We start from the raw sequence: 22,820 nt of genomic DNA, 5'->3' as shown, positions 1-22,820 counted from the left end.
CGTTTGCACATCGTGTTGGTTTACAGATAACTTAAAAACACAGTATAGGTAGGCAAAGCCTTTACAAAGAACATAGAACAGTCAAAATAACAAGCAGAAAACTGAATAAATGGTTGCTAGGTTTAAGATAGGTCCAGATATTGCATGACAAGTCTCTTGCCATCCAAAGGGCGCAGGAGGCGATACTCCTCTGCATCCCTGAACTTATCCAGGGACAGCAAGGAAATGGACAGATTCAAATGAAATTCCAAGACCACTTTGGGCAAGAAAGATGGAAAATTACACAGCTGAACGCCCCTGGAGTCACCCGAAGGAATGACTCCTGGCAAGACAAGGATTGCAGCTCGGAAATTTGACGCACAGAACATATAGCCAGTAGGAGCACCATATTCAAGGTAAATAAAGCACAAGAAAAGGCTACACAGCGGTTAGAACGTAGGGCCTGCCAAGAAATCCAGCACCAAATTAAGACTCCACAATGGAACTGGTAACCTCAAGGGCGGCCTAAGATGCTTCGCTCCCTTCAAAAAACAGGTCACATCAGGATAAGACGATAAGGAACCACCATTCACCAGGCCTCTGAAACAGACAAGAGCCGCAACCTGCACTTTCAAATAATTAAGGGCCAATCCTTTATTCAACCCATCCTGCAAAAAGTCCAGAATGAGCGGGATCTTAACTGAATGAGGAAGAACACCACATTTCTCAAACCAGGCCTCAAATACTCTCGAAACCCGCACCTAGGCTAAGGAAGTGGAGAACCTTCGAGTGCGGAGTGAGGTGGCAATTACTGCAGAAGAATAACCATGCATCAAAACAGGTAAGCCTTCTCAAGGGCCAAACCATAAGACAGAACAGAGTTGGATCCCAATGAAGAATCGATCCCTCCTGCAACAGATTCATGTGTGGCGGAAGACTAAGTGGGGTCTTCACAGATCTGCATACCATGGACACCTGGGTTAGTCCAGCACCACCAAGAGTACTAGCTCCCTGTGGCCTTCAATCCTGCGAAATGTCTTGCCCAGCAAGGGCCACGGAGTAAAGGCATAAAGCAACCTGTCTTCTGGCCAGACCGTAAAGAGAGCATCTATGCCCAGGGACCATGGATCTCTCCTGCGACTGAAGAGTCGCAGAACCTTCGCATTGCGAGAATTTGCCAGCAGGTCTAGGAATGGAAGGCCCCAGTGATCCTCAATCAGCTGAAACGCCTCGGCTGACAACACCGAATCCCTGCTGAGAAAGTCTGCTCTTACATTGTTTTTTGCTGCAATGTGAGAGGCTGAATCCTCTGTAAATGTCCTTTCACCCATTCCATAAAATTGGTCTATTTCCTGTGACACTTGTTGGCTCTTGGTTCCTCACTTGCGATTGATGTAGGCCACCAACATCGCATTCTCAGACATCACACATACCACTTGATCCTGCAGCCTGTGGCTGAATTGCAAGAATGCCAATTGGACTGCCTGAGCTTCCAAGCGATTGATGTTCCAGCGGGACTCTTCAGCGTCAACGCCCTTGGGCCATCAGCTCCTGACAGTAAGCTCCCCAACCCTGGAGACTCACATCTGTCATGAGTACGAACCAGGTCGGGGAGGACAAGGAAACTCCCTTTTTCAGATGAGCCTCCTGCAACCACCACTGAAGGAGAGAGCAGATTTCCATTGGCAAGAAGAGCCAAACCAAATAGTCCCGAGACTGTGGATTCCAACAAGAAAGTAGCAAGCGCTGAAGAAGACACATATGCGCCCACAGCACCACTTCCAAGGTTGCCGCCATCAAGCCAAGCACCTGAAGACAGGACCACACCATCAGGCTTATAGTGTTCACCAACTGATGCACCTGAGACATCAATTTCTGAATTCGAACCTCCGGCAGGAAAACTTTGTCCCGTGTCAAACCAAACCCCCAGATACTCCTACAACTGTGGTTGCTGAAGACTGCTCTTGGCCAGGTTCACCACCCAACTGAGCTCCTGTAACAAGGATATTACCTTGTGCATCACCAGGCAGCTCTCTTCCTGAGACTTGGCAAGAATCAACCAGTCGTCCAAGTATGGATGCACCAGGATCCCTTCTCAAGGCCACCGCTACTACCACCATAATCTTGGAAAACGTCCTAGGGGCGGTGGCTAGACCAAAGGACAGTGTCTGAAACTGGTATTGGTGCTCCAACACCACAAAACGCAGAAAAAGTTGGTGTTCCAAATGGATGGGAATATGAAGGTAGGCCTCGGACAGATCCAGGGAGGTTAGAAATTTCCTTGACTGCACTGCCATTATCACACAGTGCAAGGTTTCCATGTGAAAATGGGTCACCTTCAAATGACTGTTGACCCTCTTGAGATCCAGGATGGAACGAAAGGAACCCTCCTTCTTGGGCACAGCAAAATAAATGGAATATTGCCCTATATGAGACGTGGGCACCAGAACCACAGCCCTCAGCCTGAGCAGCCTTTGAAGGGTAAACGTCACTGCCTGCTTCTTCTGCGGAGAATGGCAAGGAGACACCATGAACACATCCTGAGGAGTATTGCAAAATTCCAGCACATATCCTTTTCGTATCACCTCCAGAGCCTACTGGTCCAATGTGATCGCAATCCACCTCTGATAAAGGAGAGAGAGGCATCCTCATATCTCTTGCTCACAAAGATGAGTCGACAAACCTTCATTGGGAAGCTTGGGAACATCTGCCACTGAGCCCGCTCCTCTCTTTGGCTGTTGGGGACAAAAGGACTGGAGACCTACCGAAAGGCCTAGTCCTCTGAAACGTCGACCCTCTGTAAGGACGAAACCACTTGGAATCCCTCATACCAAAGGGGCTCTGCAATTGCTTCTTATCCTCCAGCAACCGAGGAACCAGAGATTCGCCCCACTTACTGGCCAGTTTATTCAACTCGCTTCCAAACAAGAGCGAGACTTTAAAAAGCATCTTTGTAAAATTAGCTTTGGTGGCTGTGTCAGCTGACCAGTTTTGCAACCAGAGTTGATGCCTGCCCACGATCAACGAAGCCACTCCACTGTCTGAGGTACGGACCAAAATCGCAGCCTGCATCCACTAAAATGGTGGCAGTGGGCTCCATAACTGCTCTGGAATTCCCTCCAGACTCAACCTCTTGAGAGAGAAGCAGAAAAGATAGCGCCACTAGGGCGCAACAGGAAACCATCTGTAACGTCATAGGCACTGCCTCAAAGGCTTGCTTAAGGATAACCTCAATCCTATCATGCACATCCTTCAGGGCTGCTCCACCCTCCATGGGGATAGTCATCCGTTTAGAGACGGCACAGACCTGCGCATCCACTTTGGAAAAATGCAAACGCTCTCTCACAGCTAGATCCAGGCCTTCCAATGTCCGAGCACCTTTAAAATTTGCCTCTGGGGCAACCCATTCCAGATCAATCAATTCCTGAATGGCGTCCATCACAGGGAAAAATCAAGAGGCTTTACGTAAGGAAACCAAAATGGGATTCTTCTTTGGCTCTGACATGGCATCCATACCAGTAACACCCAGCTGTTTCAAAGTCTGGGAAATCAGGGCTAGCAGCTCATCTCTATGAAAGAAGCACAACATGGTTAGATACGGGTCCAGACCTGGAGAAATTTCCCCTTCTTCCAGGGAATCAGGATCTGCCTCATCATCAGCGCCATCCGTGTTCCTGTCAGGAACACCCGCAGGGAGCTGAGGCGAGCTCCATAGCTTCAGCACAGGACTGGAAGAGGGAGGAGGCACCGGCTGAGGGTCCGACCTGACAGGATTAGGAGAAACTGAGGACTGTGCCTGAACAAAGGCTTGTAAGCCCTGAAAATATTCCACCCAAGAAAACACACCCAAGTCCCAACCAAGCCCAGAAGGAACTGGAATGGGGCCCACAGAACTTCCCCTCTCCTGCGGAGGTGCAGTCAAGGGAGAACCAAGGTCTGGCATCCCTCTAGCCAAGGCCGTAACCAGCCCATCATCAGAATGGGAGGAGCCAGGCTTAGCAAAATCCAAGGAAGACAACTCTTCCAGAGCATCCGAACAGTGCCAACACGTTAGAAGACAGGTCAGGCTGAGAAGCCCTAATATGACAGGCAACACAAAGATAAAGGCGTTTAAGCTTCTTGTTTACCAGCGCCATCGCAGAGGTAAAAGTGCATCTGAATGGCTCTCACTCAGAAATTTACGCGCACAAAAATTAAGGCCCAGAAAAGTAAGCGTGGCAAGGCACACGGCACAACTTGTTCGTCAAGCCAAAGCATTTAAAACAGTTCAAAATTTGTGCGCGCACAGAAGGCGCATCCAAAACTGAGCGCACAACGCGTGCGCAGAACCGACAAGCTGTGCACAGACAGCCCGTCGAGGGCAGCAAAGCATGCACAGAAGCACGCGGAAAATGCCGCTGCGGCCTACCACGCAGCTTGCAAGCAAAAAGCCTAACTGCAGGCCCTAGCCCACCAGGGCTGCTCAACCCGCCAGGCTGCCCAGGTCCCCAACCCCAATGGGAGCAGGAATGAACGCCTGGACGGCGCGCTGAGCACGGAGACTGGAGGAAGTTCTAAAACCCCTCTGTGTCTATTTCCGAAGGTAAAACTTTTTTTTTTTTTTAAACCTTACCTGAGGCTCAGCGTTTACTGGCTGAATACAGAGATGATCTCCGACTGCAGACTGAGAGGGCATCTACAGTCTCCAGCTGCAGGGGGAGAGGGCATCTGTAGTCACTGCCGTGCTATGCCTCCTGCACCTGCTGCCTTTCAGCTGAACAAGCAGCCAAAGTCCGTGCCAGGAAACCCAGCTTCCGGACCAAGGCACACTTCTGAGGGCCCATGGAAATCACATCAGGAATTCTCAACTAGGGGAGGGACCTTTTGGTATCACCGCAAGAGAGCGGGAGCTTTCTTTTACTTAATTCAAATTTCTCTTTCCAAAAAACCCGAAGCAATCCCCATAAGGAGATGCACATCCACCATTTGCTGGAGACAGAGAATACTGGCAGGCTGGGGTCACTGCAGGAGTATATATACTGTGACGTCAGCTTGCTCCGTCTCCATCGCCATCTGCTAGCAGGGGAGAATAAACCCATTGGTCTTGAGTCGATCTGTCTACATGCTAGGAAACACACAGCTTCTCCAGCCCTTCCTCTTTCCTCTAGAACTTGTAGCAGAGTACTGAAAGGTATTGGTTGATTAAAGTTATCTTACTGCCAACACTAACCTCTGGTGTAAAATACAACAGGAGCTCCGGCTCCACTGGGGTCAGAGAGTTCGGGGCAGTGTCAACTGCCAGACAATGTATTTCACAAAATATTTTACTCTGCCATTTACAACTCAAAAAGTGCACAACCCTGGTCTTCAAGGGCTGCAAAATAGGCCTGTGCTTTACGGATATCTACAAAGAATATTCATCAGATATATACATACACATATATACATACATACACACAAACACATGGCTTGGTTCCTAGAACATCAGACTTATTTGCAATTCTTTAGGATCCAGGTCATGCACCGCAGCTACCTATCGGGGTTTCCCGCCAGTAAGTCACTGAAAATAACTGCAGACAATAATAATAAAAAAAAAAAATGCACATTACCTGGTCTATTGTCTGTTGGTGGGGACAAAAGATCTCTCATCTGTGCATCTTTCAGTCCTTCCACCCACTGCACATCCAGAGTTCTGAGTAAAGGACAACTGGAGCTACACAATGCAGAAACAGCGACCCAGGAGCACCCTGACAGCAGCAGGTCTCGAAGACCTAAGCAGCAACAAACAGGCTTAACAGAGCACACCAGGTACAGTTTCTGCTTCCATTCCACACATACCCCAAGGTCATAAGGAACAAACCCAGGAAATACTGCGGAGTAGAACCCAACCGAGGCTCTATTTACTAAAGATTTGTGTAATTACAGAGAAAATCTCAGAGCTTGGACAAAGTATGGCAAAGCAGGGTAAGTACTCCATGGTAAAACACCAGAAAAAAAGAAAAAAAAAGCGAGGACAAACTGTGGTTTGTGGTTTACCATGCTGTACGGCCAACAGGGCTGCAATCCCCAAAACGCAGAGGCAGATTAAAAATTAAAGGGTAGATTTTAAAAACTCCGTGCGTGAGGTTCCCGGCGCACGAATGTTATAAAATACGGTTCCCGCACTGGGGGGGGGGGGGTGATTTCAAAAAGCGATGCGAGTAGGGCTTCCCCAGTTCCCTATACCCCTCTACCTAACCTTCCTACCTTTTCCCCTATCCTCCCTGACCCCCCACATTAGGTTGTTTTGTTTTTTGGTTTTAAAACTTACCTCAACTTCCTGCTGAGACCACGCCTCTCCGGCCCGCCCCTTTCCGATGGCCCAACACTTCTGCATGGCCCGGGGGTTACGCGGATGGTTGGGGCCCAGCAAAAATGCGCACGGCGCACAACCCCCAGTATTTGCATGGGCAGGCCATCGAAAATTCAGCCGCAAGCCATTTCGCTCATATCTTGCCTGCTGGTAGCCCTGGCTCACACCCACTGTGTTTGGCAAGTCCATCTTAGTCATGGTATCCCCAATGACCTCCTACATAGCATTTCAACCAGATACCCAAGTGATGCAACCTGAGTCTGGGATTTCAGATACTGCCTGCTCTCCCCCTATCCCTGGATCTTAAATATTTCTCCCAATGATGTTCCCAGATCTGTTCACTATGTAAAATTGCAGACACCATTTTTCAGCATCGGACTTTTGCTTGACACTGCACTTCCAGAAAATTAGTTTTATGGAGAGAGATTTCTTACACATTTTTTTGGAACAACTGCCTGCTGGTCCGATGCTCCTTACCTGGTAATCTGTTGATAAGCCAGCTCAGTTGCTTTTTCGAGATGTTTGTCCAGCTGAGGTCAAGAGTTGCAGGCTGTCTTCTAATAATGCCACTGAGCATGAGGGGCGTGATGGATTTGCAGCGGTTTAGATCTATTTTGGTCCACAAACGTTTATCGCAGCACCTTCAAAACCAACAATGTTGATTTTTTTTTTTTTTTAAATGTAATATCCTAATACGTACAAGTAGCATTACAAATCCAGTCTTTCCCCACCCCTCAGTTTTTCTGCATCCTCTGAATATCTCCCATGCAGACAGGGAGTTCAGCTCAGCAGTGCTCTGTTATCTGTCTTACATAATTTTCTGCATCTCCCAGGAAAAGCCTAGGTGGATTCCATAAAACCAAGGATATCCATACATACAAACAACAGATCTCAAATGAAATCATATAAACACACCCAACCGCTCAGAATCCTAACCCAGCCTTTATGTGCTTGTGTGTAATATTTGCTAATTGTCATGGTGATATCAAGGGCTTCTGCTTGTTTATGAAACAAAAAATAAAAATAATTTTAAAAAAACGTTGCGGTAACCTGCATGGATCGGCCATGATTATATCCTACCATCAAAGAAGGGAAGGGAACTGGTTTTAAGTATGAAATGTATAATCCTCATCTATCCAAAACGTAGCAGAAAAAACAAAAACGAGTGGGCAGGCTGGGTGGGCCAGCTGGTCGTTACCATTTAGGAAGCAACCATAAAATATATTCCTCCTCTCCTAACCCTAGATATCACGCCAGTACTGGGGCTTGGTGATCCAGACCTTCTGCAAGTTAATATTTCAAGGTTGTTAATATGCAGCCTCCTCCAGGCCGGGTGGCCTGGCCCTGCCGTACAGACTCACGAGCAGTAAGGAGAGAAGGAACTCTGTGAAGAACATGCCTTGCTGGGTCAGATCTAGGTCTCCGACAGGGACCAAGTCGGGGGCCACAAGTACCCAGCATATTCCAGGGACTGTAATGGATTTCTCTAGTCTGCCTGGCTAATGTTTTAATGACCTTTCCCCTCCAGGAATACATCCAAACCTCTTTTAAACACCCCACTCTGCTAGTCACCTTGACTGAGTCCTGAGACCACAGTCTGAGTGTGGAATCGATTGCCAAACAGGTAAGATTTTAAAAGCCCTACACATGCCAAAGCCAGGAGATAGAGATGTGCAGCGGTAAGGACATTCGGTTCGGGCTTAGTTTTCGGCTCACAACAGGAAATTTCGTTTTTCCCGCAGTTTGGGCTTTTTTTTTTTCGGGGGACTCCGATTTTCGGGTTAGCAGGCGCGCTAACCTGAAAAACAAATTTTTCAGAAATTTCGCAAAAATTACGATAATTTTTCAGGTCCTCCGAACCAAAACGAATGCACATCACTAGGAGATAATGCTCGGAAGCCACACGGATTTTAAAAGGCACGCGAGTACGCACGCAAATCACGAAGTCAAAAAGGGGCGGGGCACGGATGGAACATGATCTGTGATCTGAAGTGTGCGCATAAATATTTATGACCCCCTACCGCATAACTTTTCTTCTAATATGGATGGCGTCTAAGTTTTAAAATTTAAAAAAAAAAAAAAAAAAAAATCAATCAGGGCTACTCACCGTGGTTTGAAGGGTCAGAGCCAACAGGGTAAAAGGGAGGCTATCTAGCTAGGGGGTTAGGAAGTCCTACCCTTTCTACTAGGGCAAACTGGGAAAGAACTGGGGGAAACTGGTGACTGCGAAGGTGTAAGTGTGTACTAAAATTCCCACTTATGCGGTAGATGTGGCATTGGTGCACGTCCATGTAAACTTGCGCGCACACGTACAGCCGATTTTATAATATGTGCATATATGCGCATGTGTTATAATATGGCGGTGTCCATTCGTGCAAGGCGGCATACGTGCGGATATGTGCGTCGGCACGGCTGTTTAAAAGTTACCATCTTAGTGAAAAAGTACTTTCTAGGATCTGTTTTCAATCTGCTGGTTGTCGGTTTCATGGAATGTCCCCTTGTGTTTTAGTATTTTTTAAAAGGATAAACAACACCATCTCTTATTTACCCCACTCATAAATTTAACAAAACTTCTATCATGTCCACTCTCAGCAGCCTCTTTTCCAAGCTGAAAAGCCCTAACCTGCGCAGCCTCTCATCAGAGAGGCGCAGTTCCCTCCCCCTTATTTTTTTGCCCTTGGTATTACCATTACCACGGTTGAGAAAACTGAGGCACAAAAGACAGTGATTCACCCAGGATCACAGAGTTTCACAGTAGAGGGATGTGACCTGGTGCCTCAGGATTCCCCCTGTATTTTGCTGTTCCGTGGTTTAACCACACGCCCCTTCCTAATTTTTGAGCTATAGGAAGAGTTTAAAAAACTCTGTCCCTCACCATCTGTTCCAGGTTTTGCAGACTCTCATGCAGATGCACAGGTCTCTGTGGCTGAGGTAGCCAAACACGGCCATCCAGACCTCCCTCTGCATAACGTGAGCTTCACCGTCGTCCAAGGGCAGAGAGTCTGGAGGTGGGCTGATGGGGGGCGGCCTTATCACATGGCGCTCCATCTGAAGACATTTGGGAGGCGACAAGGCTGGGGGTGGGCGTGTTATCACTCTGGGGGTACTCCGAAGGCTGGGGGCAAGCTGGTGTCTGAGTTCCCTGGGGCTTCCACTCAGCCCCTTGCTGAACCTGTGCAGCCTCTCGCTGCTGCTCCAGCGCCGTCCGGGCTCTTCGTTCTCGCTCTCCGGCTCGGACTTGACAAGCTGGTGGTTCTCGTGGGCGAGGCTGCTCTCGGTCTTTTGGATTTCCTGATTCAGCTCCTTGCTGAGCTCCTTGCTGAGCTCCTTGCTGGGAAGCCTGCGTCGCCGCCTCTTGACCCTCTTCCTCTCGTGGGGCTCCACCCCCTCGGTGCTGGGGCCTGCCGTCGGAGAGCTCGCTCTGGACTGGTCGCTCTCTCTCACTTTGGGGGGCGCTTCGGGCAAGTCCTCCTCCGGCTCTTGCTTCACACGCCGCAGCATTTTGGCGAGGATCGGACGATCATCTGGAGTTTTCCACAATTTCCTCTACAAAGGCAAGCATAAAAGTGAGTTGTAGACAAAATCTAGCTTGTGAAAGAGGCAGCAGAACGTACCATGGAATGAAGTCATTTTCTACTGGAATGGCTATTAACACTGGACAAAATAAACCTGGGCAAGGGATGATGGTGCTCAACAGTAACAGAGCAGACGCATTAGAACCCATCTGAATATTCCTTATTTGCCTGCAGGTTCTTGAGGAAGTAAAGTCACAAGATTCTAAGCAGGAAAAAAAAGGGGCAGTGGGAGTTTCAATTTCTTCCTTTCTGGTCCTCTTGTTGCAATATTTCCCAAGGGGCTACCAGCATTAAAAAGTTCAATAATATTCCCCCCCCCCCCCCAACTGTTCCTGAGTGCTATACACCCAGACCCAGGAGGACAGGCACTAGCGAGCCCCCGCAGGCGCACAGCACTCCCAGATAAGCCGCGCTGACGCTCAGGAGACCTAACATCTTCTCTCAGCACGTGCCATGTCTCCAAGTCACAAAGAAAAAAGTAAAATGTTCTCTGGTTTAGGGTCTAGAAGCGCTGCATTCTAACATCACGCGATCTCCAGGAGCTTTTCCTCTTGTTCGGCTTTCCCAGTCAGCAAAGCCCATAGCTTAACTACCAGGTTAATTTACAGGACACCACTGGTTTTAGCAGACTGTCGCACCATTTTTTTTTCTTTTACTGGGGGGGGGGGGGAGGAGGGGTGCATACTTTACTGAGAAACACATCTATGGCCTTCCTCCCAACGATTTAAGATACTTTTTACACCTTCCCGCTACTCAACTACAGATGGTATATGTGCAAGTGACTAAATTTCTCTCACCTGCCAGGAGGGCCTAAGTCAAGGCTCAGGGGAGACTTTTACCCACAGTCCCACTCTTGCAGCCAACAGGAGGTCAACAGAATAGCAAGAGCCCCCGTCCCTCCCTGTGCCTTCTGCCAGTCTCTGTGGAATAGGAGACACCCACCCCCTTACCCCAGCATCATGAAAGTTGTTTTATAAGGAAAGGTAGTTAAAACAATGGCGCCAAAACAACATTGTTTCGGACTGGAAAAAAAAAAATGGGGTTGTTGAAACCTATTGTCCAGGGGAGCTAGGTTCTTGAACGTGGCCAACAATGAGCTTGGCTTGGCAGAGCGCTCCTGTAAACAAACCCCATCACTCTTAACGCAGATCAAGATCATATAACAGAGAAACAGAAACTAAGGAACTGGAAGAAGTACCTTTTTTCTGAAGAGCTTTTCTTCTTTCACAAGTTTTAGCTGTTAGGAGAAAGGGCAATAAAAGAAGATATAGATTAGCCATTTACATAGGGAGGGACATTTTCACACTTTATTTCTCGATGGTTGCGCCCAGCAAAAAAAAAAAAAAAAAAATAGGTGAGGGAGATGTGTTAAGTTGATCTTGGAGAGGAAAACGTGCCTAGCCTGGTGTATTAAGCGTGCCACGTGAGACGCACACTGCTCAGCTCCACTACAGAAGATGCCGGACATCAGTCACGCCTCATCTAAATCAGGACTCCCTCTCCTGCAATCTGTTTGCCAACTCCGTGACTGGATGGCCCACCAAGAGATACAGAACAGAAACTGTGGTACAAAACTGCAGTAGAAAGGCTGAGGGCAGAGATGAGGCGCTGTTGAGCCTTCCGTCATGACGTTTTTGTACCAGAGAAGCCCACCAGGGTTAGCCCATCGGTTCACATCTTTGTGGTTTCGTGGGGGCTGGGTAGGGTGCTGGACTCTATGCCCTTAACACTCTCAGGATTCAGGAAGGCTCCAGGCTACAGTGGGGCGCCCTAGCTCAACACAGGGTTTCAGGCTCAAACTCCCTAAGGAAAAGATCTAAATTTACATATTTTGTAGCTCAAACTGCAGAGATCATCTGTGCACGAGCAGGTTACCTAAACCCAACCCGCATTAGGGCTGGAAAGTCACTTTAAACAAAGCGGGTCCCCTCTCTTATTTGGCTCCTGTGATGTTTTAATTTACAATCTCTCTTCTACAAATCAAACAACAGGATCAAAAACATCGCTTCATCTTTCAGGAAGTGGAACCGAAGGTTGAAAGGTTACAGCTTCCAAAACGTAGCTCATTCTCAAAACCCACCCCTCACGCAGACCTTCCCAAAGGAAACCAAATGTGCAATCATGGGTGCGCCCTGCCAGTCACGCTCCTTCCATGTTCCCTCACGTTAAGTGGTCTTGAGTAACCGGGCTTGTTAGCACAATGGTAAAAAAAAATCACTGCATCTCCTCGTGCCCCCCCCCCCCCCCCCCGTTCCCTATGTCAATAATAAATGATAGGGATGTCAATAATGCCAGAAACTAGAGTTTGCATTTGCTGGTATTAGACCGAGAATGTACACGTTTTCAGTTTTGTGGAAATGACACTATCAGCTGAAGAGCCGTGAGCAGTAGGAACCTACTTAATGGAATTCATCTGTCATATAAAAATCAGGGTAGCGGGCAGCCTTCTGGCAGAAGATGCCAACAGGGAGTAATACATTTTTTTTCACTGAAATTACTATGATCTTTTTCTTGTAACTTTAGCAAAACGATTTAGGACTCCCTGATCCCACCCTTGAGGTCTGCGGGTGGCTTCTCATGACCCTCCCCCTCCTCAGTCCACCTCCCTTACTACGTACAGGATAAAAAAAAAAAAAAAAAAAGAGGGAGCCCGCGTGTACATCTCAGAAGCCAAAAAGGCAGCAAGAGAGCGCGTGCCAACGACTTTCAAACGTGCACGCCCTCTGGCCTCGCGGGCACCCTTAAGCATCCTACAGAAGGCGCAGAAGAGAAGATCCAAATACCCGCTTCCGAATGGCAGGCTCCGAGGGCTTCTCCAGCTTCCTTTTCCTTCGCAGGTACACCTCGTCAGACTTCCTCCTCAGAATGCAATCCAGGGGCTTCTTCCTGGGGTGCTCCTCCAGCTTCCGCCTGGGCGTCTCCTCCCGCTCTCCCCTCCTCAGCTCTTTGTTTTCTCGGTTCAGCTTCTGTTCCTTAAGCAGAGAGCCTGGGAGGTTAGATGCATACTTGAATCCTGGTCCTCTTTTTTGCTTGTAGGCCAAAATGAGAGAAAACACAAACAACTTTATACCTTGTGTCCATGCGATGAAGCGAACAAAAATCTAAGTCAAATGCGTCCAGATTTAGCAGTCTCCCTACTACTGGAATGGCTTCCCCCCAAAACACACAATAGCCTACATCAAGGAAAGATAGATACATACAGGCTATATTAATCATCAGCTGCCTCAGACCCCATTCATATTTGGAGATTATATATATTTGGAATTAAACTTAAAAAACAGATAAAACATAAGTATTTAAAACTGTGCTCAAGTTGGCATCTTCTGCTGCAACCAACATTTCTATAAAAGAGCTCTGTTTTGATCTTGTAGTGCATTTCCAGCCACTTTACTCTACAGCTGAAAAAAAAGTATTTCCCTGTCATTCTCTTAACAGCAGAGCAGCGAGTCATGTCATCTGCAAGTGAGGTTCGTTTACCTCTAACTGGAGACCACCTGAACACCAAACCCACCTCCCACAAAATAAGAGCCTCCTGGCAAAGCTTGTGACGTTATGAAGTCTGCGGTATTAAGGCATACTAGGAGCAGCCTTCATTCAAGTGTCGGTCTCTGCTGTTAGAATAAACCGGAAAAAAAAAAATAGCTTTGATTTGTTTCTCCCCCAACCCCACGATTTATGGAACCCCAAGTCCTAGATGGCAGTGCCCTGCAAACCCGTTCTGGGGACTCCACAGCCAGTCAGGTTTTAAGGACATCCACAATGGAGAGTATACATGAGATAAATTTGCATACTGCGAGCCATCGGTGCATGCAAGCACATCTTCTGCATACTCATGGTGAATATTCTGAAAACCCAGGACATGTTTAGGAAAGCCCGCTATACTGTACAAAGCTTTGTTCCATTTCATCAATGTACTTCACTAAGTCAAGCTTCATTTTCAGTCTCATGATAAAAGCAAGGAACATTCTAGCACATTGCTGGAACTGCATGTGGGGGAAAAAAAGTTTCATATCATTTCAGTGAAAAGTTTTTTTTAAGAGACGTAACTGGATACTTCCAGCAAAAAAAAAAAAAAACAAAAAATTAAAAAATTACATTTGCAGGCTGGCTTGTACGCATTTCTAAACTCACTTTCCCGGATTTTCCTGCATGGTTGCACTTTGGACATTCCCAGCAATTTGGAAGTTTGTCATTGACCACACCATCGGATTCCTTTATCTGATGAGGAAAGAGAAGGGGAAAAAGTTAGTGAAGACCCCACTGCAAGTCAGCTGACAGAATACAGTCTTTTACTCCCATTTTGGAATATAAATGCACAAGTGACTGCAGCTCGGATGCCAATATGAGAGCTTTGTGTGGCAAGAGGCCTACATTTTGACAACAGCTAAACTGGAAGTGTTTGGCAAGGAAGGGTTTCAAGTTACTGAGATGAGTGTGCGTGTGTGGAAAGGAAGAGAACTGAATGTGGATGTGCGCGAAAGTCTGGAGAGTGTGCGTGTGCGAGAGATTGAGCGTATATGCGTGTCAGAGAGTATGAAAGTGAATATGCATTAATGTGTGTATGTGAGAACGTTTGTGTGCTTGCTGCTCCAATGTTCCCTTCTAAGGACTGGGTTGCTGTGAGCATAAAAGAAGTAGTGGCTCACAGGTAATGAAACCAAAAATCTTTGCAAACAGCAACCCAATCCTTCGAGGGAACATTGCACAGCAACTCTGATTTGTTTGCTGAGCTGCACAGGAATATTATTTATTATATTTAACTCAGTTTTTGGTTTATGGGAAGTTTAGGCAGGGGGGAACAGCTACTGATGACTGTGGACAAACAATTACAGGCAGCAAACCTGCAACTGAATCTCCTTCACAACTGTGAATCTCCTGAACTCGTGCCAGCTGTACAAACCTGTTCTGTTAACAGGCAGTGAGGAGATGAAAACGCACAGTCTCTCTCAAGTACCTGGGCCAGTATCTTATTCTAAGACAACAAGCATCATCCTGTTCACACGCTGCAGATGCAGCTTTGAACTGCAGACTTCTAAGCTCATGCAACAATTTAACACGCCAATGACAATTATCAGATTGTAGCGCAGCCATGAAGGACTCTTCTCAGCAAAAGAAAAAAAAAATTATATATATATATATATATATATATATATGTAGTAGGCAGAAACAACACTACTACAATCCATCTGAATAAAACTCGAGTTCCCTCAGAAATCCCAGCCAAGGAGTAACAAGTCAGTGTGGGAAGAACACAAACGCTCCCAGATATCCAGGCACTGCTGCAAACCTCACCTCCCTTTACATTTTTCTACCATGACTGGCAAACGTAAAGGGGAGGGGAAACGGGAGGAAGGAGGAACATGCCGGGAATTCTTAGCTGCCTCCCCAGCAGTGCTCGACCTGATGACAACCCACACCCTCGGGGGGGTTTAAAATGACAAAGAGGGCTCTAACATTGCCCAGCTATGGGTCTTAAAGTGTAAGATGTACTTTAACTTTGGCAGGGTCGCCGTACAGTACACCTGCACGTGGAGGATTCAACTTCAGTCAGCCAGGTTGAAGTACCATTTCACATTCATTCAGTTTAACGATTACTACAAAGTCTCTCTTTCCTGGACTTACTTTAAGGCATCCTGGGTGTATTATTTCATTACAAATGGAACATTCCATTAACATGACGTTAAACTTCTGCCCCTCTTGCTCCACTGTCTCTTCCTTCCCAGCTTCTCCGCAAACCAGGCAGACAGCGGTGTGAGGCAGCACAGGCTAAAGGAAAAACGATTAAATAAAAAAGAAAAGTGTCAGGGCACATTAGAAAATCAAAACACCCCGACACACACCAGCAAGTAAATACCGCTAGTGTACTTCCTGGATCTAGGAGAAAAGAATAATTGTATATTGGAATTCAAGAGAGATGTCACACAAGATTAAAACATAGATAATGTGCTCTTTCCATAGCAATTTCCAATTTAAATTAAATTCTAGCAGAAGGTAAGAGAATCTTTAGTACGTGAAGTTACTTCTTCTACAAGCTGATGGCGCCTTCCATTCCCGGCTCCGTTTATGAAACTGGGCAGACCAGATGGGCCTCCACGTCTTCATCTTCCATGCAACCTTCTCCATTTCCCTGCTCTCGGCTCCAATCTGGCCGACTCACGGCTCAACTAAGATGAAATTGTCATGTTCCTGTTCCCACCTCTGGGTGGTACAGCGCCATGCACAGCTCCCAAGCAAAACGTGAGAACTGCCAAGCAGGGAAAGAACAAAGATACATCCTAGCCCGGCATCCTGTCCTTCAACAGAGGGAAGCAACAGCAGTTTAGGGAGGAATGGGCTCTGAGCAGGATGATATCCCTGACTTGTGTAAAAATAGTCTACATCCATAAATCTGCCCAGTTCCTTTAACTTCAAGTAACTTTTTTTTTCATAATCTGGGGTTGTCTTCTAGACATGCCTTACTCTGCTAACCTATCACAGAGCCTCTCAGAAAATTGTAATGACGTGACGTAGTAGATGATGGCTGTAAAAGACCCTTTGGCCCAACTCAGTCTGCTCTGTTATTCCTGATCACACTGCCAAGGATAGAAGAGCGCCCCCCCCCCCCCCCAAAAAAAACAACAAAAAACCACCCTCAGTCTCAACAGGATGGTAATAAGAGCCCTTGGGGGCAGATAAGTCACAGAGAAGATAAGTCAGAGAAAATAGCGTATTGAACAGTAAGTAGTATATTTTAGCTTTATACACCAGAGGTGCTGGACAGGGGGGGGGGGAACACTTACGGACTGCATAGATCCTGACACTACATTGTGTACTAGAATAAAAGTTTAAAATTCTGAAGGGAATAGGACACAAGAAATTTACAATGCCAAATACAAAATTCTGTTTAAAAGAAAACATGTTGAAAAACAGAAAATCTTGGTTCCAAGGTTTGTCATTTAATTGTTCAGTTAGCAGATGTTGTAAGGAGATATAAGCAAGCGATGCTTTTAGTATTATTATTCTGGTTGCAGACTGTGATTCTTTTATTTTGTTTTTCTGTAACTAAGACAGACAGACTTATCTGGAGGTGGCTACACTTTTGTGGGTCCTTCTGATTAATCACTGTGATTAGCAAATTCCACGGCTACATCCAGGAAAGCAAGGCAGTGCTCTCCATCTCTACAAGCAGAGCAATTAGATGAAGGCCTGAAGGACTCATCTGGGCACCAGAGATGCAGGTCTACAAGTAAAATTGGCAAGTAGCCTTACTCTGCCCATGATGCAAAGCTTTCCAATTAATGAATACCAACAGCTTGCAATCATGTAGAAATAGATAATGGTTCAAATAAATAGAAAATGTTTTCTGTTCGCCATGTAACACTTAATATACACCTCAGTTACCATGGCACTGCCTTTCCTCATAAAGCCACTGGAATCCGAATGTTCTACTCTCATTACCATGAACGAGAGACGTTCACAGGTCAAAAGGAAGCGGGACACACCCAGCCAGTCCGGTTTTCAGGATACCCGCAATGAACATGCATGAGATAGACTTGCACACGATGGAGACTGTGCATGAAAATCTCTCTCACACACATACACTCATTGTGCATCCCAAGGCCTGGGGTGAAAACCGCTAAAACACTGTATATAGTGGATGACTATGTGGCTCAGGCCCCAGCAAATCCAGGATTGCCCTATCCGGTGGGCTCGTTAGGTCTTAGCGTGCTGCAGAAGATGGCATGTGCCGGCCCAGGGAGTGGCTGCTAGAGGAAGTGATCCTAGCCAGCCAACCAGCATCACTGAGAGCTCGCATCAGACCCCTGACCACCCCAGGTGTAACTGTCTGGGGAGGGGCAGAAAAGACCACCAAGGAAAGTGAGGGTAAAATTCAAGACATGCTACTGAAATGCTACCTCTTAAGACTTTTATATTTGTTTGTATCATTTTGTTATCTATGAGCTTCCATAATTAATGGGATTGCAATCTGAGCAAGCAACAGCTCTCCTGTAAGATATTTCTCTAGGGCAGCATTTCTGCCGCTCCGTGGAGCAGCAGCGACTGTGTTAAGGATCAGGAGGAAACAAGACCCTGTCCTGCAGTTGCTCTGCGCCCCGAGGACTTTTTTTTTTTTTTTGGCGGTCGGGGCCTATTCCTGGGGCAGCAGCTGCACGTTAACGATCTGGCATGAGACAGAGTCTGCGTCTGCCCTGCTATCAGGCCCTACCTCCTCCATACAGAACCCAGCAGGAGACGGGGGCCACCATGGGGCCTGACAGCAGAGCAATCGCCGACTCGGTCTCACGAACCTTCAGCTGCAGTGGCTCCCTCCCCAGAGATCAAGTTTCATGCAGGGCGACCTATCGCCGGTTCCCCATGTGAACCTCTGACACACTATGGGGTGTCCGACGGCCTTCCTTTTAACAAAAAAAATCATCTACCGTAGGCAGCGGGGCTTCCCCCGGTGGAGCAGGCCATTGGCAGGGTGCCAGGGGATATACTTACGGCAATGCACTGTCGCATGATGCAGGACTGCTTCATCCTCCCGGGTCCCCCGAACTTCTTCATGTCCTTGCAGAAATGGCACTCGCCGCACTCCGTGCGCAGACAGGCTTCGCACTTCCGGCATCGCGTCCTTCGTCTGCGGGCCCCGGCAGTTGTACGGTTCGCAGCCAATTTCACCGCAGTGGCGGTCCCAAGCTTCCCTTTGGGCCTTCCCACCGCCCTGTTCTGTAAAACCCCCGACCCCCCCCAAAAAAAAAAAAAATCAGTAGGAGAAACATTACACCAGGCACACTCTGCAAATCAGTTACCTAATAAATTCATTTTCAGGTTGCCAGCAGTGTTAGTTTAGCTTCTTACATTTGATAAATCGCCTTTCTGAACATTAAATCACAGCGATGTACATAAGAAATAAAATGTGTACAACCATAACTATGGAACGTAATGGTTACATATCAGTTTCATAACCACCTAAAAAAATAAGTTAACAGTAAAATTATACAAAATAAAACTAAATAGTTTTTAAAAAGTTCATAATATAAAAACATTTTTAAAATGCATATCCAAACATTTTATTACTTCCCAAAATATTTCCCTAGAATCAACATCCCTCTTTAAGATCTGACACCAGTATATATGTATATGTACAGCAAACACTGTGAAATTAATTAAAAATATATATATATGCTTAAAAGAAAAGAAGCTACAGCAGACAAAAACTGAAAGGCAGAACCTCCTTCCCAATTTCTAATAAGCTTCACTAAATACGCAAGAGAGAATTCATTTTATTTGGTGAATGCTTGTGTTAGGGCAATCCCCACCTGCTCCTTTGGGCTCCCATCTCAAGCAGAACCAGTGCTGCCATGAGCCTTCCCCTTCATAACCACCCATAACATCGTTTTCCGCCCCCTCCTGGTCTAAGCATCACAGTTACGGACCTCAGCCAGTGGAGATTGTACATAACAGACCCATTACAGGGCCCACTGTACGCTCAAGTAGTCAGGTCTGTCTGGCAGGCAGCGCAGGGGACCTAGGAGGCAGGATGCTCGGGCTACAGCCACGCTAGTATTGCCATTTCGATTATTACAGAGCCTTGTGATTAGGCATGGGACAGATGGGTGCTGGAGGGAACCAAGTGGAGATCTTGTGTGCCCTTCAGCCAAAGATGATGCAGTACAAAGGATGAAAGGCAAAAAAAAAAAAAAAAAGTTTGCCCTGGATAAGGAGATATCTTGCAGGTGGTCAGTCTCTGTGGCTGTATCCTTACCAGTATGGACAGCATTATCAGCTCTACTGCTTACATAAACAAAGCCACATAACCCAGTCACTGTGGATGCTTCCTAGCACACACACACACGGTTGCTTACCAATAATACTCAGAAGTAAGAGGGACAAATTGCAGATAAACCTTGTAACATTTGTTTTCACAGCACCCTGGTGCTTAACAATACGGAGAGGGTTTATGATGTCACAATGGCGCCCAATTATCCCTGGATGGTAGGGTTCCATATTAGAACACGGGCAGTGGTGGCCCATTCAAAGGCGAGGGTCCTGGCCTTCCGGAAAACTAACTCTTAAGATGAGGGAGTACCTCCAGGAGTCATTAACTGGATGGGATAAGCTAAGGAAAGTAAAACAGTTGACTAAACTAAAAGAAGATATTGTAGGGGCAACTAACCTGTTAGGAAAGTAAATACATTTAAGAGGAAGAGAGGCCATTTTGGTTTTCTGAAGTAGCTGAAAAGGTAAGGGAGAAATAAAGGTTAGCCTTCATAAACTGCAAGAGATAGCAGAAAGAGGAAGACAGGCGTCAGTATCTGGAAGAGCTAAGAGAAGTTGGGAAAATAGGACAGCAAAGGCACACATGGAAGAAAAAATAGAAAATACAGTAAAACAGGGGAATGACTTTTTTCTTAACCGTGACAAGGAATTGTAAGATTCAAAGGTGAAGGGGGAGGAGGGAGATATGTAGGGAAAGACAAAGAGAAAGCAGAATCGCTTAAAAAATATTTCTGTTCAGTGTTCACAGAGGAAGGACTTTGAGTAGGACCACAGAAAACTGCCACAAACAGGAATGGAAGTGAGAGAGACCCATGTTCACAAGAAGCTAGCAAAATTAAAAATAGATAAAGCAACGGGGCTGGGTGGGACACATCCAAAAGGTATTTTAAGGGAGCTTGGAGAAATTCTGGCAGCTCTGCTGATTTGACCTTTTCAATGTTTCTTTAGAGCTGGGAAGTAGTTCCAGAGATGTGCTTCTTCTTGACAAAAGCAGAAAAGTAAGGCGAAGCCTGGGAATAACAGACTGGTTAGTCTAACCTTGGTGATGAGCAAATCAATAGAATCGCTGCAAAAACAAGGGACAGAGCAGTTTCTGGAATCCAATGGATTGCAAGATCCGAGGCAGCAAGGTTTCACCAGAGACAAATCTAATTAACTTCTTTGACTGGGTGACCTGTAAGTTAGATTGGGGAGAGTGCTAGATGCAGTGTGGTTGCATTTCAGCAAGGCCTTTAACACACTTCACGCAGATAATTTATAAAAAAGCTGAGCACCCTAGGTATGGGTCGTAAAGTGACTTGCCTGGGTTAGAAACTGGTAGAGTGGGAGGCAACAAAGGATAATGGTAAACAGAGTTCAAGATGGGAAGAGAGGGGTCACCAGTGGTGTGCCACAGGACTAGATCTACAGTCCAGCTCTAGTCAACATTTTTGCCAGTGACATTATGGAAGGGCTATTGGGCCAGGTTTATCTTTTTGCGGATGATACCAAAATTTGCAACAGGATAGACACCCTGGAAAGTGTGGAAAACATGAGGAAGAATCTAGTACAGCCTGAGGAATGGTCTAGAGTCTGGCAGCAAAGATGTAATGCTAAAAAAAAAAAATAAAAAAATACTTCTGGGCTAGGCAACTGGTGAGTTGCTTTAGGAGCTAAAGCAATGCATAAGCCCTAAACACATGAAGGTCCTTAAATGATTTAAAGCTGTTTTTTGAGTGCCCCATTAATTGAATAAAGCTATGAAAGTTTTATGGTCATTTAATAGTGGAGTTTTGGTGTTTGGTATTATATATTTTCCACTTTGTGGACATTACATTTAGTAGCAAAAAAAAAAAAATGCAGGGTCAGGCATTTGGATGGCAAAAACCCAAGGGGACGGTACAATACAGGGGGTAAAGTTTCTTTTGTTTTCTGCACAGGAGTGGCATCTGAGGGTATTCATATCTAATGATCTTAAAGCAGCAATAAGGCGAAGGCTTAAAGCAGCAATAAGATGGAGGCAAAAGCCAGAAGGATTCATGAGCGTCTAGGAAAAGGAACGGACAAGCAGGAAAAAGGTGATGGGTGTTACACTTTGGGGACAGCACCTTTAAAAAGGATATAAGCCAAATAGGGTGGGATTCAGAGGGCAGCTAGTAAAACGGTCAACGTTTTTCATCATAAAGCATGTGAGGACTAAAAGACCTAAACCTATACCCTGGAGGAAAGGAGACATTTAAATAGCTGCCCAGGAGGTGAGCCTCTTAATGGAAGAAGGCTCTAGGACGAGGGGTCAGGGGATGAGGATGAAAGGGGATAGACTCAGGAGTAATGTAAAGAAATTATTTCTTTTCAGAGAGGATGGTGGATGCATGGAACAGCCTCCCCGTGGACATATGGACACAAGGACGGTATCAGAATTCATGAAAGTTACTGGATAAAAACACAGGGAGATCTCAGAGACAGAATGGGACTATAAATCTGGTCAGGAGCTGGTGGGATGGGCAGGCCGCACGGGTATAAATCTGGTCAGGAGCTGGTGGGATGGGCAGGCCGCACGGGTATAAATCTGGTCAGGAGCTGGTGGGATGGGCAGGCCGCACGGGTATAAATCTGGTCAGGAGCTGGTGGGATGGGCAGGCCGCACGGGTATAAATCTGGTCAGGAGCTGGCGGGATGGGCAGGCCGCACGGGTATAAATTTGGTCAGGAGCTGGCGGATGGGCAGGCCGCACGGGTATAAATCTGGTCAGGAGCTGGTGGATGGGCAGGCCGCATGGTCTTTTTCTACCGTCATGTCCCTCCCAAGTTCCTATGTTTTCTTTGAAGAGCAAACCTGGGCCTTTTAAGAGATGTTTTGATTAGAATTTATGCTGTAAAGATATTAAGAAGGTATTTTTCCTTCACACAGACAGAAGGTTACTCCGATACCCAGACAGACACAGAAAAACAAAGAAGCCTCAAAGACACACAGATACACTACAACTAGACAGAACACCACACCCACACACCAGACACACTACACCTAGACAGAACACCACACCCACCAGACACACAGATACACTACACCTAGACAGAACACCACACCCAGACACACAGATACACTACACCTAGACAGACCACACCCACACACACTACACCTAGACAGAACACCACACCCAGACACCCAGATACACTACACCTACACAGAACACC

General features: G+C 46.5%; 1 protein-coding gene across 1 annotated transcript in view; it reads right to left on the bottom strand.

The window, feature by feature from the left end:
* The window catches only part of KDM2B (lysine demethylase 2B), a 184,168-nt gene that overhangs the window by 5,046 nt on the left and 156,302 nt on the right, over positions 1-22,820 (bottom strand). Inside the window, 8 exon segments of the mRNA XM_029619679.1 lie at positions 5,568-5,729; positions 6,788-6,951; positions 9,186-9,856; positions 11,084-11,122; positions 12,669-12,914; positions 14,017-14,103; positions 15,508-15,651; positions 18,370-18,594. Coding sequence (XP_029475539.1) covers positions 5,568-5,729; positions 6,788-6,951; positions 9,186-9,856; positions 11,084-11,122; positions 12,669-12,914; positions 14,017-14,103; positions 15,508-15,651; positions 18,370-18,594 — 1,738 coding nt within the window.

The sequence above is a fragment of the Rhinatrema bivittatum genome, chromosome 11 (assembly GCF_901001135.1).
Source record: "Rhinatrema bivittatum chromosome 11, aRhiBiv1.1, whole genome shotgun sequence".
Taxonomy (NCBI): Eukaryota; Metazoa; Chordata; class Amphibia; order Gymnophiona; family Rhinatrematidae; genus Rhinatrema; species Rhinatrema bivittatum.
This window is presented reverse-complemented; position numbering and strand designations above follow the sequence as displayed.